This window comes from Lygodium microphyllum, chromosome 13 (genome assembly GCF_053477565.2).
Source record: "Lygodium microphyllum isolate KBCC chromosome 13, Lygodium_microphyllum_v1.1.10, whole genome shotgun sequence".
NCBI lineage: Eukaryota > Viridiplantae > Streptophyta > Polypodiopsida > Schizaeales > Lygodiaceae > Lygodium > Lygodium microphyllum.
In genome coordinates this window covers 74086816-74107620 of record NC_141147.1, presented here as the reverse complement: position 1 = coordinate 74107620, position 20805 = coordinate 74086816, and the positions used below count along the sequence as shown (strand labels likewise).

The window sequence follows — 20805 nt, the reverse complement described above, 5'->3', positions numbered from 1 at the left end:
GTTGCAAGCACAACACCGCCTCATTATCTATAACAAGGTGGAAAAGTGGCCTTCATTGGGAGTATTGACGTGCTTCCAACCCACACAATCTAGCACAATGGACTATATATTGGGATCCATCCCTGTCATGGAGATGGTCTCTTCTTTCAACATATCGACACGGCCCATAAGAGCACGCCATACTTAGGTCCCCACCCTAGCCTCCACCTACCCACATGATCCACACACCTCACCACACCACCTTCTACTTCAAACACAAGCTTGCTGACAACTACACACATCATGTATATGAGAGACTACTACAACTAGACCACTCGGCATCACTAGCTACACTCATCTCACAACTCACTTCAATCACCCCCTTTGCAACCACCATGAGCTTCCCTCACCGCACACTGTCAACACACAACACAAGACCAAGGATCACAGCCCAAAACACTTAGTATGATGAGGAGTGTCAAGCACAGTACCCATTGCTTAGGGTGCAAACTACACTTGGGTAGATCACAAGGAGGGAGAACTAGAGAGAGCGACCTTCCCCTAATCATCTGGATCCACAAATATGCAATCTTATGTCGAACATTTATATAACGTGTGGGGGATCCATGGATCCCCAATGAAATGGTGAGAGTACAAGGAGACACACACTACTAGGACCTTCCCCTACTCTTCCGAAGCAAACATGCTACTAAAGCATGGTAGAGCTTCAGAGAGCCCAAATGGCAAATGCCCATTGGGGATCTACGGACATGGCAAGCTTATGTAGAACATCTAAATAATGTGCCACACCAACCTCCTATACCACTGCCAATAGAGCCATGTTCCACATCCTCGACTTTCTTCACAACTAGTATGGTGGAGCAGGCTATCAAGAGGCTACAACATGGACGGTTATCGAATCACATTGATACCCATAGTGAGCATTTCATTTGCCTCATTTGTACCCCAAGACATCCCACCTCAAAGCAGACAGAGCATCAATCAATGGGTGAACATTGGCTGCCCATGAACATACCAAGGCTACAAAGGTTATGCTTATTTTACCTCAAGAGTCGAAAGAGCCACCACAGAGAGGCCACAAAATTGAACAAAGGGTGCTCGTCAATTGCCTAGTGGCCTATCAAGGCCTGCAAAGATAACATTTAAAGCACTTAAAGCTTTTCTTTTGGATGTAATGATGCTCATGTAGGAAAAGAGGAATCATTAGCTCACAAATCACAAAACAAAGAGGAACTTTAAGCTTTTCTTTTGGATGTAACGATGCTCATGCAGGAAAAGAGGAATCATTAGCTCACAAATCACAAAACAAAGAGCATGGACAAAGTCACCCGCAAGCATATTATGATGAAGGAATGATAAAGAAGCATTTGGAGATAAGGTAGTGATAAAACTCTCTGTGGAAACTATTCAAGATCAATGTAAGCAAGGTGTTCAAGTATGCTTTTCTGAACAAAATGCAAAGAGTAACGCTACATGATGAGCGTGTGCATGTAGCAACGTGCTACTTGGACAATGCCCCTCATGGGGGAAATTGTTCACTTGCCCAAGCGTCCTTTTACATAGATTATAATCATGCAATGCAAAGGGTAGGTACAACAAAGAAGAAAGACCGATATCAAGAAAATATTGAAACCTATAAATAGCAACGAAGATCAAAAACCCCCTCTCAACCATGGGTGTCAATGCTGAAGGAGGAGAAAGATTTGATATCCAACTTTGCATGGAGCCGAGAACCAATAGATAATCTAATGTTGAAGGTAGATCTAATGTCCCTAAGCTAGAAGAGCCAAAGAAGAATGATCCATCTAGTATGCAAAATACACTCATACTTGATCTCGGGTAAGGACTCTTGTGCTAACCAAGAAGCGTAGGCAAGTCCGAATCTCAATCTCAAAAAAGGGCTCCAATGGTAGTCAAGAATCTCCAAGGTAGCAATCCACCATGCAAATGGACTAAGTGAATGAACAAGAAAGACTTTATATTCCCAAATTGGAAGAGCAGGGAAAGAGGTAACCATCAAGGCAGTTGGGACATACCTCTACTTGAACTCAAGAGATGGCTCCAATGCTACCCAAGCGTCGTAGATATATCCATCAAGATAGCAGTCCACCTTTGCTCCAATGAGCAGCTCACTTATGATTAATAATCAAGTCATTAATTAGTGTTTAATCAAAAATGTGATTTAAATAAGGAGCAACTGGTTATTCATTTGGAAACTTCATCTCGGCTATTTGGGGTCCTCTTTCTCTCACATTTTTGAAGCAGCCCAAGTTTGGCGAGTTGTGGCAAAAAAAGAGATGCATGCTTGCTGATTTTTCACAATGAATAGCGAGAGGAGACTGTTTTGTAACAATAGTGCGGTGCTGCACAGCCGATAATCAATCTCTTTCTTCTCCTTTATCTCTCTTGGGTTGTGCAAGCTCTGTTTTACAACAGATCTGAATCAGGGTTTGCTACTTACAGCAATCAATGCTAGGGTTTGCAGAAATCAATCATTTTGGGTGTGGAATTGCTTGCTAAAGAAATTCCAACCAAAACCCCCAATTTTCCCCTTGTTTTGAATCGCCAAATCATTGAAGATTTGGGCCAGATGCTAGGGCAAATGTATTCAAACATGCAGGTTTGATTTTCCAGCCACTTAAAGCATTGATTCAGCATCCAATCTCAGGGCAAATGCATACCAGAAATTAGGGTTTATGGACAGCAGTTTAGAGGTCTGAATTACTTCAATCTGACAATGAATTGAAGGTGCACTAGTTAGGGCAAAGCTCTAAGATTGTTGGATAATCAGGGCTGAGGCCTCATTTGACAAATCGGACCGATCTAGGACTGAAATTCGTACAAGTTCCTCATTGATTGCACTACTATGGCACCTGTGAGACACCATGGATGCATTTCTAAAATGCCATGTTGGTCAACATTAGAGTGATTGCAGCTCTATATGCTTGAAGGCACACTAGTTTGAGTGTGTAATTGAGACAAATTCAAACCTTGTTGGTCAAGGTTGGTGAGAGCAACTAAGGACATAGCAATTGGAGTGAATCTAGTCCATTAAAGAGCCAGGTACACGAGAAATCATTAGCAAAACAAGTGTTGTTCTATGACAATTGTGTTGATCACGAGAGGAGGTCACAAGTGGTTCATGTAAAGACTCATCTTCAATATTAAAGAAATACCGTAAGAGATGCTCACCTTGAGGACCAATCTGGTGTCATCTACTATGTAAGAGTACTCTAGCTCTCATGTTCTTTGTCTCATTTCTTTTCTTTGCTGAATTGAATAGTGTGTGTGCTATAAGCCCTATAGATCAGATCTATAAGCTCGTTTCAGAAAGAAAGACACATGCCAAGATAAGGTAAAAGGATACTCAAGACTCGATCTCGAGAGAGAAGATGCTATCTCCATCTCCATGCTAATGGAGACAATACTCACCAATGAGCAATGAAATACAACTCCACCTGCTCTACATAAAGGCATGCACTTGAACCTGATCCTGATTAAGTTGCATGGCCCACCCAGGCTAGATTGCAGCAGTCTGCCACACAGCAAACTCAAGACCACTACCTGTAAAGTCACTCGCCACAAGGCTCATCTCGCAACCCCTTCTGGACCCCCCCACAGACTGCAAAGCTGATGTAGCCTCAGTTGTAGAAGGCTAGCACTGATTGTTGCTCCAGCTAAGACTTAGAGGAAGTTCAATGTCTACTCTTATCAAAAATAAGAGTGTCTGTAACTTTATAGGCAAACTTAAGTGATCCAAGCTGAAAAAAAATGTATTGCCAAAAGCTTGCATCGAATTTCTCAATTCTTGATCAATAATGTCCTTGAGCAACAAGCTGCATGGGTTTTCACAAAAATGAAACATATGGCACATGACTTTTCATTGGCAAGTCAAAAAATGGAGTCAGCGATTCATTGCTTTGAACTTAGTTTGATTGTCATTTTAAAACATGGGTGCATTAAATCTGTGCCTGCAGTAGTCTGGTGCTGAATCAAACAATTCGAGTACTCCTATATGGATATGGAATGGGAAAGAATTGGTCCACAAATTTGAATGCTTTCAGAGACACTTCATTTGCAGTTTGCCACTAAGATTCAAAAATAATAGATTATGACACAGTTTGTTTTCACCTGGTTCAAATCTGACCAAGATCAGCATCATCCAGTAGATGTGTCTTTGGCACTATTGTTCAAGATTGAATCTGAGCAGATGGTCCCGAAAAGGCCTGGATGCAAGCATACTATTCAAAAAGTGAACTTGCTTTTCAGAGGCTAACAAGTTTTGTTTGAATCATCAACTTGTCATTGGTGTAGATAAATATCTGTTTTCTTATTTGATGGCTTTAAGAAGTCAGTACCTGAGGCCCAAGGCATTGCGGCTTCTTTCAAAAATCTGTGCAGTATCATGGCTATCCAAAGGAATCTACTTTACCAGATGTCCCTGGCAAGATCTCTCAATATCCTAATTTAAGACACTATTATATCACTACTGCTCCGCACCCAAAACTAACCCACAAAATCTGACACACTGGTCATCACCCCATGAACAATTACCATATTTTAGATCTCTGTGATCAGCATAACACCATACACCACACAAAATGATCGTATAAGTCAACAACACATCTTCTTCATAATGCATAGCTACCTTGAAAAGCATGCATGCTAGTGGATCTCGAAGGCCCAATAATATAAAATACAAATAGTAAAAATGTGGAAGAGGACCAAAAAGAAAAGCAGCTTTCATCCAGGACAACTAAAACTTCAGACTCAAACTGTAAGAACTTAATTACATAGGAAAATTTTGGAATGTTTTGATTCAGCAGGCACGATCTTAGGTCCGTGAAAGATACCTATCAGCCCGTTTTGTAGCGTGGCCTACACAGACAACCAAAAGACCTGTCGCCATGGGATCAAGTGTGCCAGCATGTCCTACCTACAAAGTAAATCCACATCACTTGCACATTGAATATGACAGAGCAAGGTGTGTCATGTAAAAGTCAAGAACAGGAAGAGTACAAACCTTCTTAACTCTAACACTGCGTCGAATCCTTGCACACACATCAAATGATGTCCAGCCTGATACAGTGAAACATATGAAATAGAAATGCATAGCCATATAAAAGTTCGATTTCAAGTAGTGTGCTTAAAACATGCAAGAGGACATTCTTTCATCAGCCAACAAGCCTTTTCCCCAAGGTGTTATGATAAGAATTTCCTTTTCTCAGGAAAAAACCCGCAAGGGTTTGAAACACCTCAATTCTAAATCAAAATTGGCAACTATTGTACAATGTTACACCCTGCAAAACTGCAAGCAAATTGAACAGAACCAAGACTGACAGCAGCATTGCCTGAATTATGTGGATTTTGGTTATGCTGAGTCGACCCTTCTTTCCTGCTCTAAAATATTTCTGCCACTTCAACATCTTGCGCACATCATGGATGTGTTCCTTTGAAACTGCATTTATAAGGCTACCCATTGAATGCCTGAGTTTCATTCAATTTACTAAGAGCCCATGATTGAGCAGCAAATATTTTGTTCCTCAAATATTTATGTGCCAAATTCCATCAGCCATTACTACTACAAATAGAACTGCCTTGAAGTCAAAACTGAGATGCAATGTAAAGGCTGCTCTCATATCATGTCAAACTGCTCTGATACCATGTCAAATGAATGCTCTCATGGCATGCACAGTAGAAGCTCAAATCAAAAACTATATCTAGCTCAAGAGGTAGAAAGATACATGAAACTTCATGTAAAGGAAAAATGCACCATATAAAAATGTGCGAGTGATGTGCAACTCTACAGTGAGGCAGTACACGGGGTACGTTAGATGGAGAGTACATGTTAAGCCACTAATATTAGGGTTTTCACCAATACAAAATCTTCATGCATTAACCCCTCATTAGTTCTCTTTCAAACAGCGTGAATTATCAAAAATAAGTATCTTATCTGTTAGCAGTAGGAGAAATGCACCAAACTCCTCTATAAATAGAGTGGTGGATGCTGATCCATCCCTCATCCTTGATCATTATCACTAAGCCATTGGCAATCAGCCTCTCTCCCTCATATCTGCTGCCCACACCCATCCAAACTACATCGCCATACTGAAGGGCCAGTTGCCGCCTTCATCAGCATCTTCTGCTACAGCAGGCTCAGCAGCTGCCCAGTCTTCAGTATGGGCACTACGCAGCATGTTGTAAATGCTGGTTTTGTTGATGATGTGTACCTCCATTGTCCACAATCCAAGTGCCTGAATGGCCACAAGGTCATGTAGTTTGGGCCTTCGCACTCACCTCATCAGTGGGCAACTCGCAAATGTGGACCAAAGTCTCGACCACTAATGTCTCTATAGAGATGAGTTGGGCATGAGGAACACAGTCCATCAAAGGCCCAACAGACCAGTTTGCAAGAGTTAAGAATGGTGCAGACTGTGATGCTTGATTGATGGAAGTGTGACTTTAAGATCTCCACTGCCCCTGATGTTGTCGGTTGCCACCACCCTACCTCCACTATGAAGGGTTAAGGGGGGGGGGGGGGGGGGGGTGTGTGCGTGTGTGTGTGCGTGTGTGTGTGTGTGTGTGTGTTGGAGCTCAATTGGATGCAACAGTTCGAGGAGGATTGAGAATGACAGCTAGAGAGAATTAGAGAGGGAGAGTGAAGTACGATTAGATTTGAGTGTACCAACAATGTGTTGGTACACAAAGAATAAAATGTATTTATACTTACTGCACGTAAGGGTGCATTCACATGTACAACTAAATAATTATGCGTGTACTTTACATGGAGGTCAAACGGGCCTCCATGTACAACTAAATAATTATGCGTGTACTTTACATGGAGGTCAAACAGGCCTTTATCCCAACAACCTCCCACTTAAAGGTCCGAAGTGAACCTCTAACCAACACCCACTAGTCCTATGCAATGCTCATACTGAGCTTTGCTTAGACCTTTAGTGATAACATCTGCAAGGTTGTCCTGTGTTTTGATCTTGGTCAATGTGATTAGACCATCTTCCACAATCTGTCTGATAAAGTGATATCGCACATCTATATACTTTGTGTGTGAATGATACATGGCATTCTTAGCCAGATACACAGCACTCTGGCTATCACATCCCAAAACTGCAGTACCCATAGACATGCCGAGATCCTCTGTAAGTCTGCTCAGCCATATAGCTTCCTTAGAAGCTTCAGTAGCCGATATGTATTCAGCTTCAGTAGTACTTAGTGCGACGATGTTCTACAACCTAGAACACCAAGAAACAGCCCCACCAGCCACTGTAAAGACATATCCATTGATGGACTTACGAGTGTCCCATTCACCTACCATGTCAGCATCACAATAACCCTGCAAACTAAGTGCACCCTGCCCATAGCAAATACACTTTCTTTGTATACCCTTTAGGTATCGAAGAATACACTTGACAGCCTCCAAATGTGTTTTGCCGGGATTTGACATAAACTTGCTAACAACTCCCACTGCATGAGCAATGTCTGGACAAGTAGCAACCATAGCATACATAAGAGAGCCACAAAATGATGCATAAGGGACTCCCTTCATAGCATTTGCTTCGTCATCTTTTGGGTTGTTGGCTTTACTAAGCTTAAGATAAGGAGGTAAAGGTACCCCAAAAGGCTTAGCTTCAGCCATGTTAATCTGTCTAGTACCTTTTCAATGTACTTTTCTTGAGATAAAAACAGCAATTTTTGCATTCTATCTCTACAAATCCTCATGTCCAAAATATGCTCTGCATCCCCAAATCCTTCATGGAGAAAGCTGATTTTAGCTGATTTTTGAGAGCATCCAAGCTAGTCTTTCTTTTCCCAACTAGTAACATATCATCTACATACAAAACAAGTATAATGGGGCTGCCATCTGTATCCTTTTTCATGTACAAGCAATTATCTGCATGGCTGCGTGTAAACTCATGAGATAGCATAAAAGTGTCAAACTTTTTGTACCACTACCGTGGTGCTTGCTTCAGCCCATACAGGCTGTGTTTTAGTTTATACACCATCTGCTCTTTTCCAGGAACTACAAAGCCCTCGGGCTGTTCCATGTAAATTTCCTCATCAATGTTACCATGCAAGAAAGCTGTTTTTACATCTATTTGGTACAGCTCTAAGTCCAATACAGGAATGAGAGCAAAAAGCACACGTAGAGTGGTCATCTTCACAACAGGTGAGAAGACCTCTTGGAAGTCAATCCCTTCCTTCAGTGCATACCCTTTAGCAACCAGTCTTGCCTTGTACTTGGGTTTCCCATCAACTGTCTTTACTCTGTAAAACCATTTGTTTGGAAGAGGCTTCCTTCCTTTGGGCAACGACACAAGATCCCAAGTATCATTTGCATATAGAGATTTAATCTCTTCATGCATAGCTAGCTCCCACTTATTGCTGAATTTGCATGACTTGGCCTCTTTGTATGTAAGAGGCTTACCCTTATCTGTAAGCATCACATAATGCAAGGAGGGGTCAAACCTATGTGGTTGCCTTCTTACACATGTAGACCTGCATATCCAATGATCAACATTTTCAGGAATTGGGCCTACATCTGGAGGTATGTTATTTTCAGTATTTATTGGCTACTGTAAGCCATTTTCAACATGCTGTTCATGCTATACAGCACCTTCATTTTCATTACCAACACCTGCAATTTCATAATCAGCAAGTCTATCTTGCTGTCCATGACCTCCTTGTGCTCCTATTTGCTTTCCATCATCATCTCACTCAAAAATAACCAGCTGATCATCAGTTTGCCTGTGGTACAGCACCATGAGGCTCATTTTCTGAAGTAATAGGTGGCTGCAAACTCTGAAATTTGACCTTTTTCATATCTTCATTTGAGGCTAAAGTACCTTTTAGCAATTTTGCCTCATTAAACACAACATTACGACTGCGAATAATTTTCTTGGACTGAGGTAACCACACTTTGTAGCCAAATTCACCCTCATCACCATAGCCCATGAAGATGCCTTTGGTGGATTTTGAGTCAAGTTTATTCCTCAGCTCATCTCGAACATGCACAAAAGCATCATAGCCAAATATACGTAAATGGTCATATGAGGCCGATTTGCTACAGCAAACCTCCTTAGGGATGCCATTATTTAAGGACCTGTTTAGAGAGCAGTTACAAATGTGAACCGCGGTTTTGAGTGCCTCCCCCCAAAATTCATAATGGAGATTAGCAGTGGACAGTATGCACCGCACTCTTTCACATAAAGTCCTATTATATCTTTCAGCCACCCCATTTGAAGACGGGCTGTAAGGGGTTGTAAGCTCCCTCTTAATTCCATGCAAGTGACAAAAGGACTTGAATTCAGTTGATGTGGACTCACCCCAATTATCAGTTCTCAAGCATTTCAACTTTCTACTTGTCTAAGGGTCACAAATGCATGAAAAGTTTTAAAAACAGCAAACACTTCACTTTTCTTTTTCAACAGGTATACCCAAATCTTTTTGGAATAATCATCTATAAAGGAGATAAAATATGCAGCACCATCCAACGATTTCATGGGCATACTACATACATCAGAATGCACTAAGTCCAAGACATTGGACTTACGAGTGACACCAAAGTAAAAGGAATTTTTTATTTGCTTTCCAAACTGACACTCATTATAAAAGTCAAGTTTAGAGCCTTGTACATCAACCCTCTTCATAGAGGTGAGGACATCAAGTCCTTTTGGGCTCATATGGCCTAATCTCTTATGCCATAACTCCAAGTGACCGCAAATTTGAAAACAATACAAAGTGCCCTTCCTGGTTCCTTTTACAATCAACATGGAACCCTTTTTTACTTTCCACAATCCACCGCCAAACAGTGTAGTGTAACCATGCAAGTCAAGCTGACCAACAGATAGTAAACTCTTTTTAATGCCAGGCGCATATTGACACAAGACAACTAAGTGATAGTGCATCACTTTTCCCACTCTTTCTCTGAGATTTATTTCTCTTTCCAGCCCTATTTTTCAGATCTACCCTGACTTTCAGCTTTATTTTCAGATTTACCCTTTTTCTCAACCTTTGCCTCTTTGACATGTGACTTGGCATCGTCATCATAGAATCCTGCATCCTCTCCACGCAGCAATGTGTCGACTATAGTAGCAGTTTCTATAAGCTGAGACATACTGAAAACAGTGGACTTAATGCAAAAATCCTTGATTCCCTCATGGAGGGGTACTGTGCGATAAGAAGTGACTAGCAACAATGCATCCCAAAACTTCTTATTATACTAATCCAAGTTATTGCAATCTTTGGAATTCAACTAATTCCAAGCTGTCATAATGTCTACTTCAAAGGTACTTTTCAACCAATTTGAAGCAAACATTTACTTGAACTAGACCCAAGTGGTAGGTGACTTCCCTTGAATAAGAAGTGTAGACCACCACTGCAATGCATTTCCCGTCAAAAATGTGGCTACCTTGCGTATCTTAGATGCCTCTGTGAAGTTGCCTCCAGAATAGGCTGCATCAAACTGTTGAATAAAAACAAGTGCTTTAAGCCTATCTTGTGCACCACTAAAAGGCTCAAACTTCACGCTTTTGCCACCTTCATCATAGTCCTTCGACGGACATATGAGAGTCAAGTTATCATAAATGGGCTGCTGCAAAAAGGGTGCATTGGCTGTATTTGCATGAAAACCAACACTATCTGAAGCACCTACATAACCAGCACAAAATCATTGTGCTCCAACAGTCCTTGGGGGTGCCGATACATATCCATATGGCCCGCTTTGTGCCCCAAGCATCATGCATATGCCGCCATACATGGGGTTAGGCATTCCACTTGCATTACCCGGATACATTGGTTGTTATGAGCCATGCATTGCCTGCTGCATACCGTAGGGATTTGTATTATACATTCCCGTATGCGATGCCTATCCAATCACAACATGAAAAATGGTACCACCACCAAAGTATCCTTGCTGTCCCATGCTTACATATGCATAATTTGTAATGAACAGGGATCACGGGAATATGGCATGGGAACATACCAGTCACACTGACGGTATATAAGGTGTAAGAGGTATTTTGAGGCATCACAGAAATTATCAAGAAACCCTCTTTTCACCTTCTCAAGCTTTCATGGCTTCCTCTTCTTCTTCCTCTTTCCCTCTTTCTCTCTCTTTTTCTTTCCTTTCTCTCTCCTCTCCCTCTTCTTCTGCAGTCCTTCTCTCTCTCTTTCCCCTTAGTTAGGACAGTTAGATCTTCTTCATTACAAGTGGTATCAGAGCTTTGTCCTTGATCCTTCTCTTTCCCCATAGATTTAGGGCTCTCACAGTTTCCCACAGTTAGAAAGCTCCAGTTACATCTCTTTCACAGGTACACAGGAGTACTCAGGCAGGCTGTCAGCCCTCTTAAAGACTGTGGCAGCCTTTCTTGGAGCTTTCCCAAGAACCATGGACAAATCTGGAGGCGGGCAGACAAATTTGACAGGTCGTCACTAATTTTCATGCAAGTTTTTTAGGGTTTTGGGCAAAAAGGAGGGCAGCACAGTTAGAGAAGGCCAAAAACTCAGTTACTTTTCAAGAAGATCTTCTCTCTCCTCTTTTCCCAAGCTGCCATGGAAGCTCCAGCTCAAAAAACTCAGAAATCCTGCTCCCCCTCCTCTTCCTCAGCAAGATTGGCTGGTCCTAAGGTGTTCCCCTCAGTGGGAGGAGCACATTGAGCAGCAGCACCCCTAGTCTAACCCTGCTTGTGGACCCCAGGAGCAGCCCGAAATTTGCGGCGCAAAAAACGGGCTGCTTCCTGGCCTGCAAGGCATCCCCCCCCCCAGCTCTCCCCTCCTTCTTGGCTTCAGTCCTGGCCCTTGGCAACTTTCTTGGGCAGCATCAGAGACATCTTCATCAGCCCTTGGACTCCCCATTTGCACTCAAGAAACCCTGGTCTGGTGCAGTCCATGGCAGCCATGGAACCTTGGCATCAAGCTCAGAAATCCTGAAGATTTTGGCCTCTCCTTGGTCCCCGGGAGTCCCTCTTCAACATTGCTCAAGATTTCAGCCATCAAGAAGAACGGGAAGAAGATTACAAGCAAGATTTGAAGGCATGCACTTGTGGGCAGCCATGGCTATGGAGTAGGACCTCAATTTCAGCAAGAACTCTCATGGGGAGCCTGAACCATCCTGCCCCAAGCTTGATTTCACCCTTTCTTGAGGAAGCATACCCATTTTGGAGCCATGGAGCATTCGGGATCAAATGGAGCTCTCATGGAGGACTAAGGTGGCATCAGTGGCTGCCTTCTTCTCCAAAAGACTCAAGGTAACTGATTCTTGGCTCTCATTCTCTCCGTTTAAGCCTCTTGTTGAATCCCATCCATTTGTTTGAGAGAATATATGAGTCCAAGTAGATAATAGGAGACCCAGACCTTGAATGCATGCCGATTAATTGTCCCAGTCATTTCTCTTTGATCTTATAGTGCTGAAATGGATTTTACTCATGCTGAAGCTTCATTATGATTATATTTTGCTTACCCATAACCCGTTTGGCTTCTTGTGAATTGGCTGAGCCAAGAAGTAATAAAAAAATCCATTGTATAAGGGTGAGTAGGCAGTGAGTCACTGCCGGTAAGCTCCCTATCCCTATTTCCCATTCCAATTCCATGCACTTCATGAAAAGCCCAAAATTTTGATTTCAGAAATGCATCTCATGCTGGTTGTTTAATTAATAAATGTCTGCCATGTATATTCCGGGTGAGGAAAAGCCCAATGCCAGGCGAGGTGGCAAGACAAAAGAGAGGTGACCCCCCCTTGCCATCAAAGACCCTGAAGGGGTGCACAACCTGACCCGGGGGGAACTTTGCCCACCTCCCGGTGATCCGAAGCCCAAAGAATTATTGCAGGTGCAGGTACATCTGATGGAATAGCCTGAACCCTAATCACTTGAGCCTACAAACCCCTACATACATTGGTAATGTCATAAACCGCTTGGTAATGTATGGTGGATGCAATGCAAGAAGGGCAAGGAATGCAGTGTGGAACTGGTCTCAGCAATGAGCTATGGATGCAAAGAATGTATGGCTTTATGGGGCATTGAGAGCCACCATTGAAGCCCTGGATGTCTGGGATAAGACCCTCACCATTGGGATAAAGTATGCTTCTTGAGGGAGCCTTTGCAGGATATTGCAAACAGCCAATCCTACACAGTCAGCCCACAAGAATTAATTACAGCAAAGCCTCTTTGTGTGACTGAGCGCAAGCTCTATAGCTTGACTCGAAGAGGGCATTTTCCCCTTCGATTTAAGCTAAAAACCTCCCCATTCCGCCCTACGGTTTGGGAGATACACTCAGTTTTGTGCCCAAAGGTACTGTGGGACAGGCAGCAGTCCTACACAGTCAGCCCGCAAAAACTGGTTACAGCAAAGCCTTCTCGTGTGATTGAGCGTGAGCTCTACAGCTTCATTCGAAGAGGGCATTTTCCCCTTCGATCTGAGCTGAAAACCTCCCCATTCCGCCCTATGGTTTGGGAGATACACTCAGTTTTGTGCCCAGAGGTACTGTGGGACAGGCAGCAGTCCTACACAGTCAGCCCACAGAAAGTGATTACAGCAAAGCCCTGATCATTTACTGTCAGAGATATTTTTCCATAGCCTCGTAGAGGGGATCAAGGGCTTTCATTTGAATCAGAAAGTTTGGCAATCAGAGTTCCCTAGCTCAAGTTATCATCATTTCTGTAACAAGGGGTCTGGTAGACTGCACTTGGGATGGCAGGCCACAAGGGTAAAGCAAAGGCCCAGGAGGAATTTCAGCGTGAAATAAGGGACTCCCGTGCCTCAATGAACGATCCTAGCTCAGCCCAGGAGGATCGTGAAGACTTGTTTGAAGAAGGTGCCCCCGAGATAGATCGCTTATCTCTGCTCAACCAAACCCTATGCCAACATGAGACCCGCCATGCTGATCAACATCAAGAGATGGAGCAACGCCACAGGGAGATGGAAACCCGCCAAGATCAGCGTCACTCCGAGATGATGGCCAAGATGGACTTACTCATAGAGCGCATGGGCGCCCTCATTCCCGCCATTGCCCCCCCCCCTCGGATCGACCCAAGGAGTATGTCCCTCCCCGTGAGGCTAACCACCCTCCCCCCTTGGAGACCGGACGCAGCCCACAAGGTCTTGGTGGTACCCATGGCATCCCCCATAGCACTTATGAGACGGGTGAGCCCTCCGCTCGGCATGATGAGCCCCTCCTTCCCTCCCCCGTTACGAATCCTTCCAGCCCATCATTGGCACCCCAACTCCCCCGTAACGGAAGCTACTTGCACACTCAAGGGAATGGCCCCAATGCAAACCTTGGGCAGCATGGATTGCACGGAATGCATAGGCAGCATGCATATGGCAATGGGCAATTTGGTCCTCATGTAATGCACGGGCAGCATGGCCCCCATGGGAATTTTGGACAGCAAGGCATGTATGGGCAGCATGTAGCACATGGCATTCATGGGCAACCAGGCCCAAATGAGCTGCGTGACAAGATTGTATTTACAAAATTCAATGGGCAATCCTCATCCCTAGCTGAACTAGAGGAATGGACCTCTAAATTGGAAGCCTATTTTCTCATCTACCCCTGTACCGATGAAGCAAAGATCATTTTTGCCTCCCTTCACTTAGAAGGTTTTGCCCACACATGGTGGAGATTTGTTCAACGAGAAAACCAGCAGTTTTGTGATTGGGAAGAGTTCAAGATGCATATGATCCAAGTTTTTGTCTCCCCGGTGGAAAAAGAACGCTTGGCTAGGCAATGGTATCAGTTTGATCAGCGAAATCTCACCGTGAGGGAGTACACCAACCAGTTTATGAACTTATCCATGTATGTTGAGGCAGTCAGTGATGAGGCCAAATTGCATAAATACATTTATGGGCTGGATGCGCATCTCTCAGCTGATGTAATGGCTCAAAAACCAGCCACCCTATTTGCAGCCATAGAATTGGCCGAACGCTATGGTCGAAAGTATCGCCGCAATGAGAGCATGTAGCCCATTGCTGGACAGCAAAGATACCCTAGTAGGCAACCCCCAGATGCTACTAATTATCACAGCAATAATGCAGGGAATGGCAGCCCCAAAATTCCTACTTACCCCACTTTTAATGCTGAAAGGAAATATGGCAGTTTTGGGACAGCACCACCCTTCAAAAGTGACCCAAAGTATGCTGAAAATAAGGCCAGGAATGGCTTCGGTCCCAACGGTAAAAAATTCATTCCTCCTGAAGTTGTCAAGGATAGAAAAGCCAAAGGCTTGTGTTTCAAATGCGGGGATAAGTACACGACTGATCATGCATCCAAATGCCCCTTTAAGAACGCCACTGTCAAGTTTAATAGCATGTATGTACTGGAAGATAGTGACAAGCTGGAAGAGGACATGCATGACAGCTCTCAAATAATGACACTTGCTGAAAATGCTGAATATGAGTAGGATATTGATCCCGATCAGTTTTATGACTCACTGGACGGGTTCCCTTTTGACCCCGGTGGCTGCCACGTTGATAACATGCTTGGGAATGACCCTTGGCACCCCTCATTCACCGCTATATCAGCCTGCTCAATCTCCATGGATGCATGGACCGGCTCTAGGAGTCCGAACACCTTACGGGTGCATGGTAACATTGATGGCAAGAGTGTATACATCCTCATAGATAGTGGCAGCACACACAGCTTTGTAAATAAATCAACTCTTAGCCGTTTGGCATGTGTTCCCACTGAATTACAGCAACCCCTCAGGTTCAAGTGGCCAATGGAAATGAGGAAGTGAGCTCCCATGTATGCACACAAGTGCCTCTCATGCTGGCTGAAAATTACACAGCAAAGGTGGACTTGATTACCCTTGATATGGGCCCCATGGATGTATTATTGGGATGTGATTGGCTTCAGCAGTTGGGAAAAATCTCTATGGACTTCTCTCAGCTGTACATGGAGTTTGTAATGCATGGGCAGCTTGTACACTTGGAGGGAATCAAAGAAAATGCAGATTTTCAACTTATAACAGCAAGACAACTCAAAAAGGAATTCAAGAAGCGCTCCCAAATCTTTGTCTTGCATTTGCATAAGGATAATGATGACCAACACACCTTGGGGAAGCAAAATGCAGCACTAAAAGCACTTTTGGCTGAGTATGAGGACCTATTTCAGCCTCCCACTACCCTTCCCCCTAAAAGATTGGTGGATCACCCGATCGACTTGGAGCCCCATGCCAAGCCCATCAATAAACCCCCATACAGACTCTCTAAATGTGAGAGAGAGGAAGTAGCAAAGCAAGTCAAGGAGCTCACTGAGATGGGATTCATAGAGCCTAGCTCTTCCCCTTATGCCTCCCCGGTCCTATTGGTTAAGAAAAAGGACGGATCTTTCCGGTTGTGCATTGACTACCGTGATCTCAATAAGATCACCGTCAAAAATAGATACCCCATCCCTCGAATTGATGACTTGCTTGATGAACTCAAGGGTGCACGCTACTTCACTAAGATTGATTTGCGATCCGGTTACCACCAAATCAGAATGCAGGCGGGTGATGAAATCAAAACAGCCTTTCGGACTGACCGTGGCTTGTATCGTTTCCTTGTCATGCCATTTGGGCTCACAAATGCCCCCGCCACATTTCAGAGCTTAATGAACAAGATATTGCAGCCATGGCTTTTCAAGTTTGTGTTGGTATTCTTTGATGATATACTCATTTACAGCAAGTCAATGCATGAGCACTTGAAGCATGTTAGACAGATTTTTGATGTACTGAGAGAGCACCGTCTCTTTGCCAAAGAAAGCAAGTGTGTCTTTATGCAAACGGAGGTTGAGTACTTAGGACACATCGTTAGTGAAAAAGGCATCCAAGCTGATCCTAGAAAAGTGCAATGTGTCCGGGAGTGGCCCACCCCCACTACCACTACCTCCTTGTGTGGTTTTCTTGGTCTCTCCTCCTTTTATAGGAGATTTATTCACCATTATGCCACAATTGCAGCCCCATTAACAGACCAGCTGAAAAAAGAGACTTTCCTATGGGATGAATTGGCTACCCGCAGTTTTTAGCAGCTGAAAGACTTGCTCACTTCAGCCCCCATCCTTGTATGCCCCGATTTTTCAAAGGATTTTACCATCCAGTGTGATGCTAGTGGATGGGGTATTGGTGCAGTTTTGCTGCAGGAACATGGGATAATTGCATTTGAGAGCCAAATATTGGATGATAAAGAGAGAGAGTTGCATGTCTATGATCAGGAGATGTTGGCAGTCATCCATGCTATCAAAAAGTGGCATCACTACTTGTATGGCAGCAGATTTAAGGTAAAAAGTGACCACTGTGTGCTTAAATATTTCTTGACTCAGCCCAATCTCACTCCCAACCAACGTAGATGGGTGGCGACACTACAAAACTATGACTTTGAGATTACCCACACCCGTGGAAAGGACAATGTAGTGGCCGATGCACTCTCTCGCATGTGGGCATGCAAGGTCTCATCCATCATCACTGAACTCCACCATGATTGGATTGAAGAGCTCCAAGAGGCATACTTGCTTGATGCTGAATTCAGCCCTCTTTTCCAGAAATTACAGCAAGGTGTCTTGGATGAGAATTCCCAATATCAGCTCCATAATGGCCTCATTTGGATCCATGGCCGTATTGTGATTCCCCATGCCTCTCCCTTCACCCAAAGGATCCTTGAAGAGATGCATTCTTCCCCGATTGCTGGCCACTTAGGGGTCTTCAAAACATATGATCGAGTTTCAAAAAGCTTCCATTGGAAAGGCCTATGGCGGGATGTAAAAGACTTTGTGTCTAGATGTGTGCCTTGCCAACAAAATAAAGATAGCTCTCTTAAACTGGGTGGTTTGTTTACCTATTCCCGAAGGAAAATGGACCCACATTACCATGGATTTCATCATTGGTTTACCTACAACCAAGAAGGGTTGGGATAGCATTTACGTGGTAGTTGACCGACTCACTAAAGCAGCCCATTTCATCCCTACAAAATCCCAGTTTACAGCATCCCAAGTTGCCACTCAGTTTATGGAGCATGTTTTTAAGTTGCATGGCTTGCCCCAAGTCATAGTACATGACCAGGACACCAAATTTATGAGCCAGTTTTGGCAGACCATTTTCAGCTCCATGGGGACCAAATTGGCTCCGTCTACAGCCTACCATCCCCAAACGGATGGGCAAACCGAAAGAGTCAATAAGTGGCTTGAAACTTATTTGCGACATTTTTGTCATGATGTGCAGAATTCTTGGGATGTATGGCTGCACTTGCCTGAATTTTCTTACAACAACTCCACTCATTCAAGCATTGGAGTCTCCCCCTTCGAAGCATTGTATGGTTATCGGGTGCCCCTTCCTACTGTGATCTTCAATGAAAAGCTCAACCCCTTGGGAAAAGAAGAGCTGGACCGCATGCAAGCTCTACTTCAACAATGCAAGGTAAACCTCAAAAGGGCTCAAGAGCACATGAAGCTCCATGCTGATGCAAAAAGAAGACCCCTTAACTTTCAAGAGGGTGAAATGGTACTCCTCAAGGTCTCCAAATCCCGTTATGCCACACTAAAGGACAGCTCTTGCAACAAGTTGGCACACCGTTACTATGGGCCCTACAAGATCATTAAGAAGGTCGAGGACTTGGCTTACTGCCTCCAACTCCCTTCCACCACTAAAATCCATGATGTCTTCCACGTGAGCCAATTGAAACCTTTCATTGGCACTCCCAAGGATCATGTAGAGGAGCTCCCACCCATAGATGAGGAGGGCCTTATTCAATACATTCCGGAAGCGGTCATTGGGCAACGTGAAAAGCAACTCCGCACCCGTTCTATACATGAATACTTGATCAAATGGCAAGGCCTACCAATAGAGGAAGCCTCTTAGCGCCCAACATCTATATTGGATGAATTCCCACACCTCAAGGAGGCCGTGTTGGCTGGCACCTCACCATGACCCCTGTTTTGGGCTGCAGTCTGCATCTGGACGGCCACCTGTTTTGTACCAGATTTGGTCCTGGTCCACTCTCAGCCCCATCCTCCATACATGGCCAGAAAGTATACCTCGAGAGCTCCGTTCGGACACCTTACTTGCCCCGATCGGAGTTCCCTAATGGAAGTTATGGCTGTTTTTCTCCAGCCATACCATCTGCGACTGCACACTAGAAATTCCTGGACAGCCCTTTATTTTGTACCAATTTTGGTCCTGACCTAATTGCAGCCCCGCCCCAGCCACATGGGCTGAAAGTACATCTCATGGGCTCCGTAACGACACCTCAATTGTCCCATTCGGAGTTGCCCACACAAAGTTATGGCTAATTTCCTACAGCACACTCTTACAGTCCATGACTACATCCCTTGTTTTTTAGGACAAAAACTTTATGAGACAGGATGGTTTGTAATGAACGGGGATCACGGGAATATGGCATGGGAACATACCAGTCACACTGACGGTATATAAGGTGTAAGAGGTATTTTAAGGCATCACAGAAATTATCAAGAAACCCTCTTTTCACCTTCTCAAGCTTTCATGGCTTCCTCTTCTTCTTCCTCTTTCCCTCTTTCTCTCTCTTCTTGCCTTTCTCTCTCCTCTCCCTCTTCTTCTGCAGTCCTTCTCTCTCTCTTTCCCCTTAGTTAGGAGAGTTAGGTCTTCTTCATTACATAATTGCCTTGCTGCCCATGTTCCCATGGATTGGCATTACCAAGTTTGCCATGCATTTGCACTTGTTGTCCCACGGATACCAACTGTTTGTGCTCATCAGGCATTTTGGGCTCTTCTAAAGAAAGCTTAGGCATTTCCTTCGGTTCTTGTCGTTGTCCTGAAGCTGTAGAAGGTGTATTCTTCTCTTTGCCTTTGTTGTCCTTCTTTGGGGCATTCAAGAATCGAGTAAACTGGCGATCCTTTGCCAATCCAGCAAAAAGATTTGCTGCTGTACGCATTCGATCCTTGAAGCTATCATCAAATTCTTCAGCCCCTTGCTGGTCATCAGCCTCTTAACGCATTGAAGTGCCAACATCTGGGTCATTTCCCACATTTTTAGCATGTTGTCCATGCTGAGAACCATACCCAACATCAGTCATTGCATTTCCCCCTTCACCATGTGATTGACCAAGGAGTGATGCATCCTCTCCACTTGATCCCATATCACCATGTGAAGACATGCTTGCTGTAATTCACTGCTGAGAACAATTTCAGTAATAATGCAATGGTCCCAAGTTGCAATCAAGTACCACAGGCCCACCAATTCAAAGGATTTGATGGTATCCCAGCAATGGAACCATGAAACCAGTCTTCCTCCACGGATAGGGTGGTAAATCTTTGATTACAACTTAATTACAACAGCAAACAATAAATGCAAATCTGAAAATACAAATTTACCTACTGATCTTGGACAATGCACGCCCGATTGACCCCAAAATTGGCGCCCCTTTCGGTATTTCTTTAGCTTTATTGAAGAAAAAGTTGACTTACAATGGGATTCTCCCAATCCCTTTCAGTATTTCAACTCCCCTTGCTGTCCAAAGTAACCAGCAAGTCTTCAATCTATTTTGCCCCCTGATTCGGGCACTCAATTGGCCTTAATCCACTTCATAGACAATGGAAATGCCCCAAATTCAATGGCTGGCTAGTCCTCCATCCGAATTTAGTTGAAATTCACCTTTGGCCTTGTTGAATCCAAGTCTTGGAGCTTCCAATTTTCGGCACGCTTTCCAAGGCTGCTCGTAAACCCTAATTTATGCTGTAAATTAGGGTTTACAACAGAGAAATTTGCAATTTCTCAGCCTCCAAGGGTCCAAATGCTGAGATCTTCGAAGCAAGGATGTGAAATGGCTGGGAGATGAGAGGGAAA

The 20805-nt window shown here is 43.9% G+C and overlaps 1 protein-coding gene across 5 annotated transcripts in view; it reads right to left on the bottom strand.

Moving 5' to 3' along the window:
- The window catches only part of LOC148026773 (Pseudouridine synthase family protein), a 140971-nt gene that overhangs the window by 86994 nt on the left and 33172 nt on the right, over positions 1-20805 (bottom strand). For all 5 annotated transcript variants that reach the window (XM_087691269.1, XM_087691268.1, XM_087691267.1 and 2 more), the window contains 2 exons: positions 5024-5079; positions 4854-4936 (listed from right to left, as the gene is read on the bottom strand). In XM_087691269.1, the coding sequence (XP_087547395.1) occupies positions 4854-4936; positions 5024-5079 (139 nt within the window). The remainder of the gene's footprint in view (positions 1-4853; positions 4937-5023; positions 5080-20805) is intronic.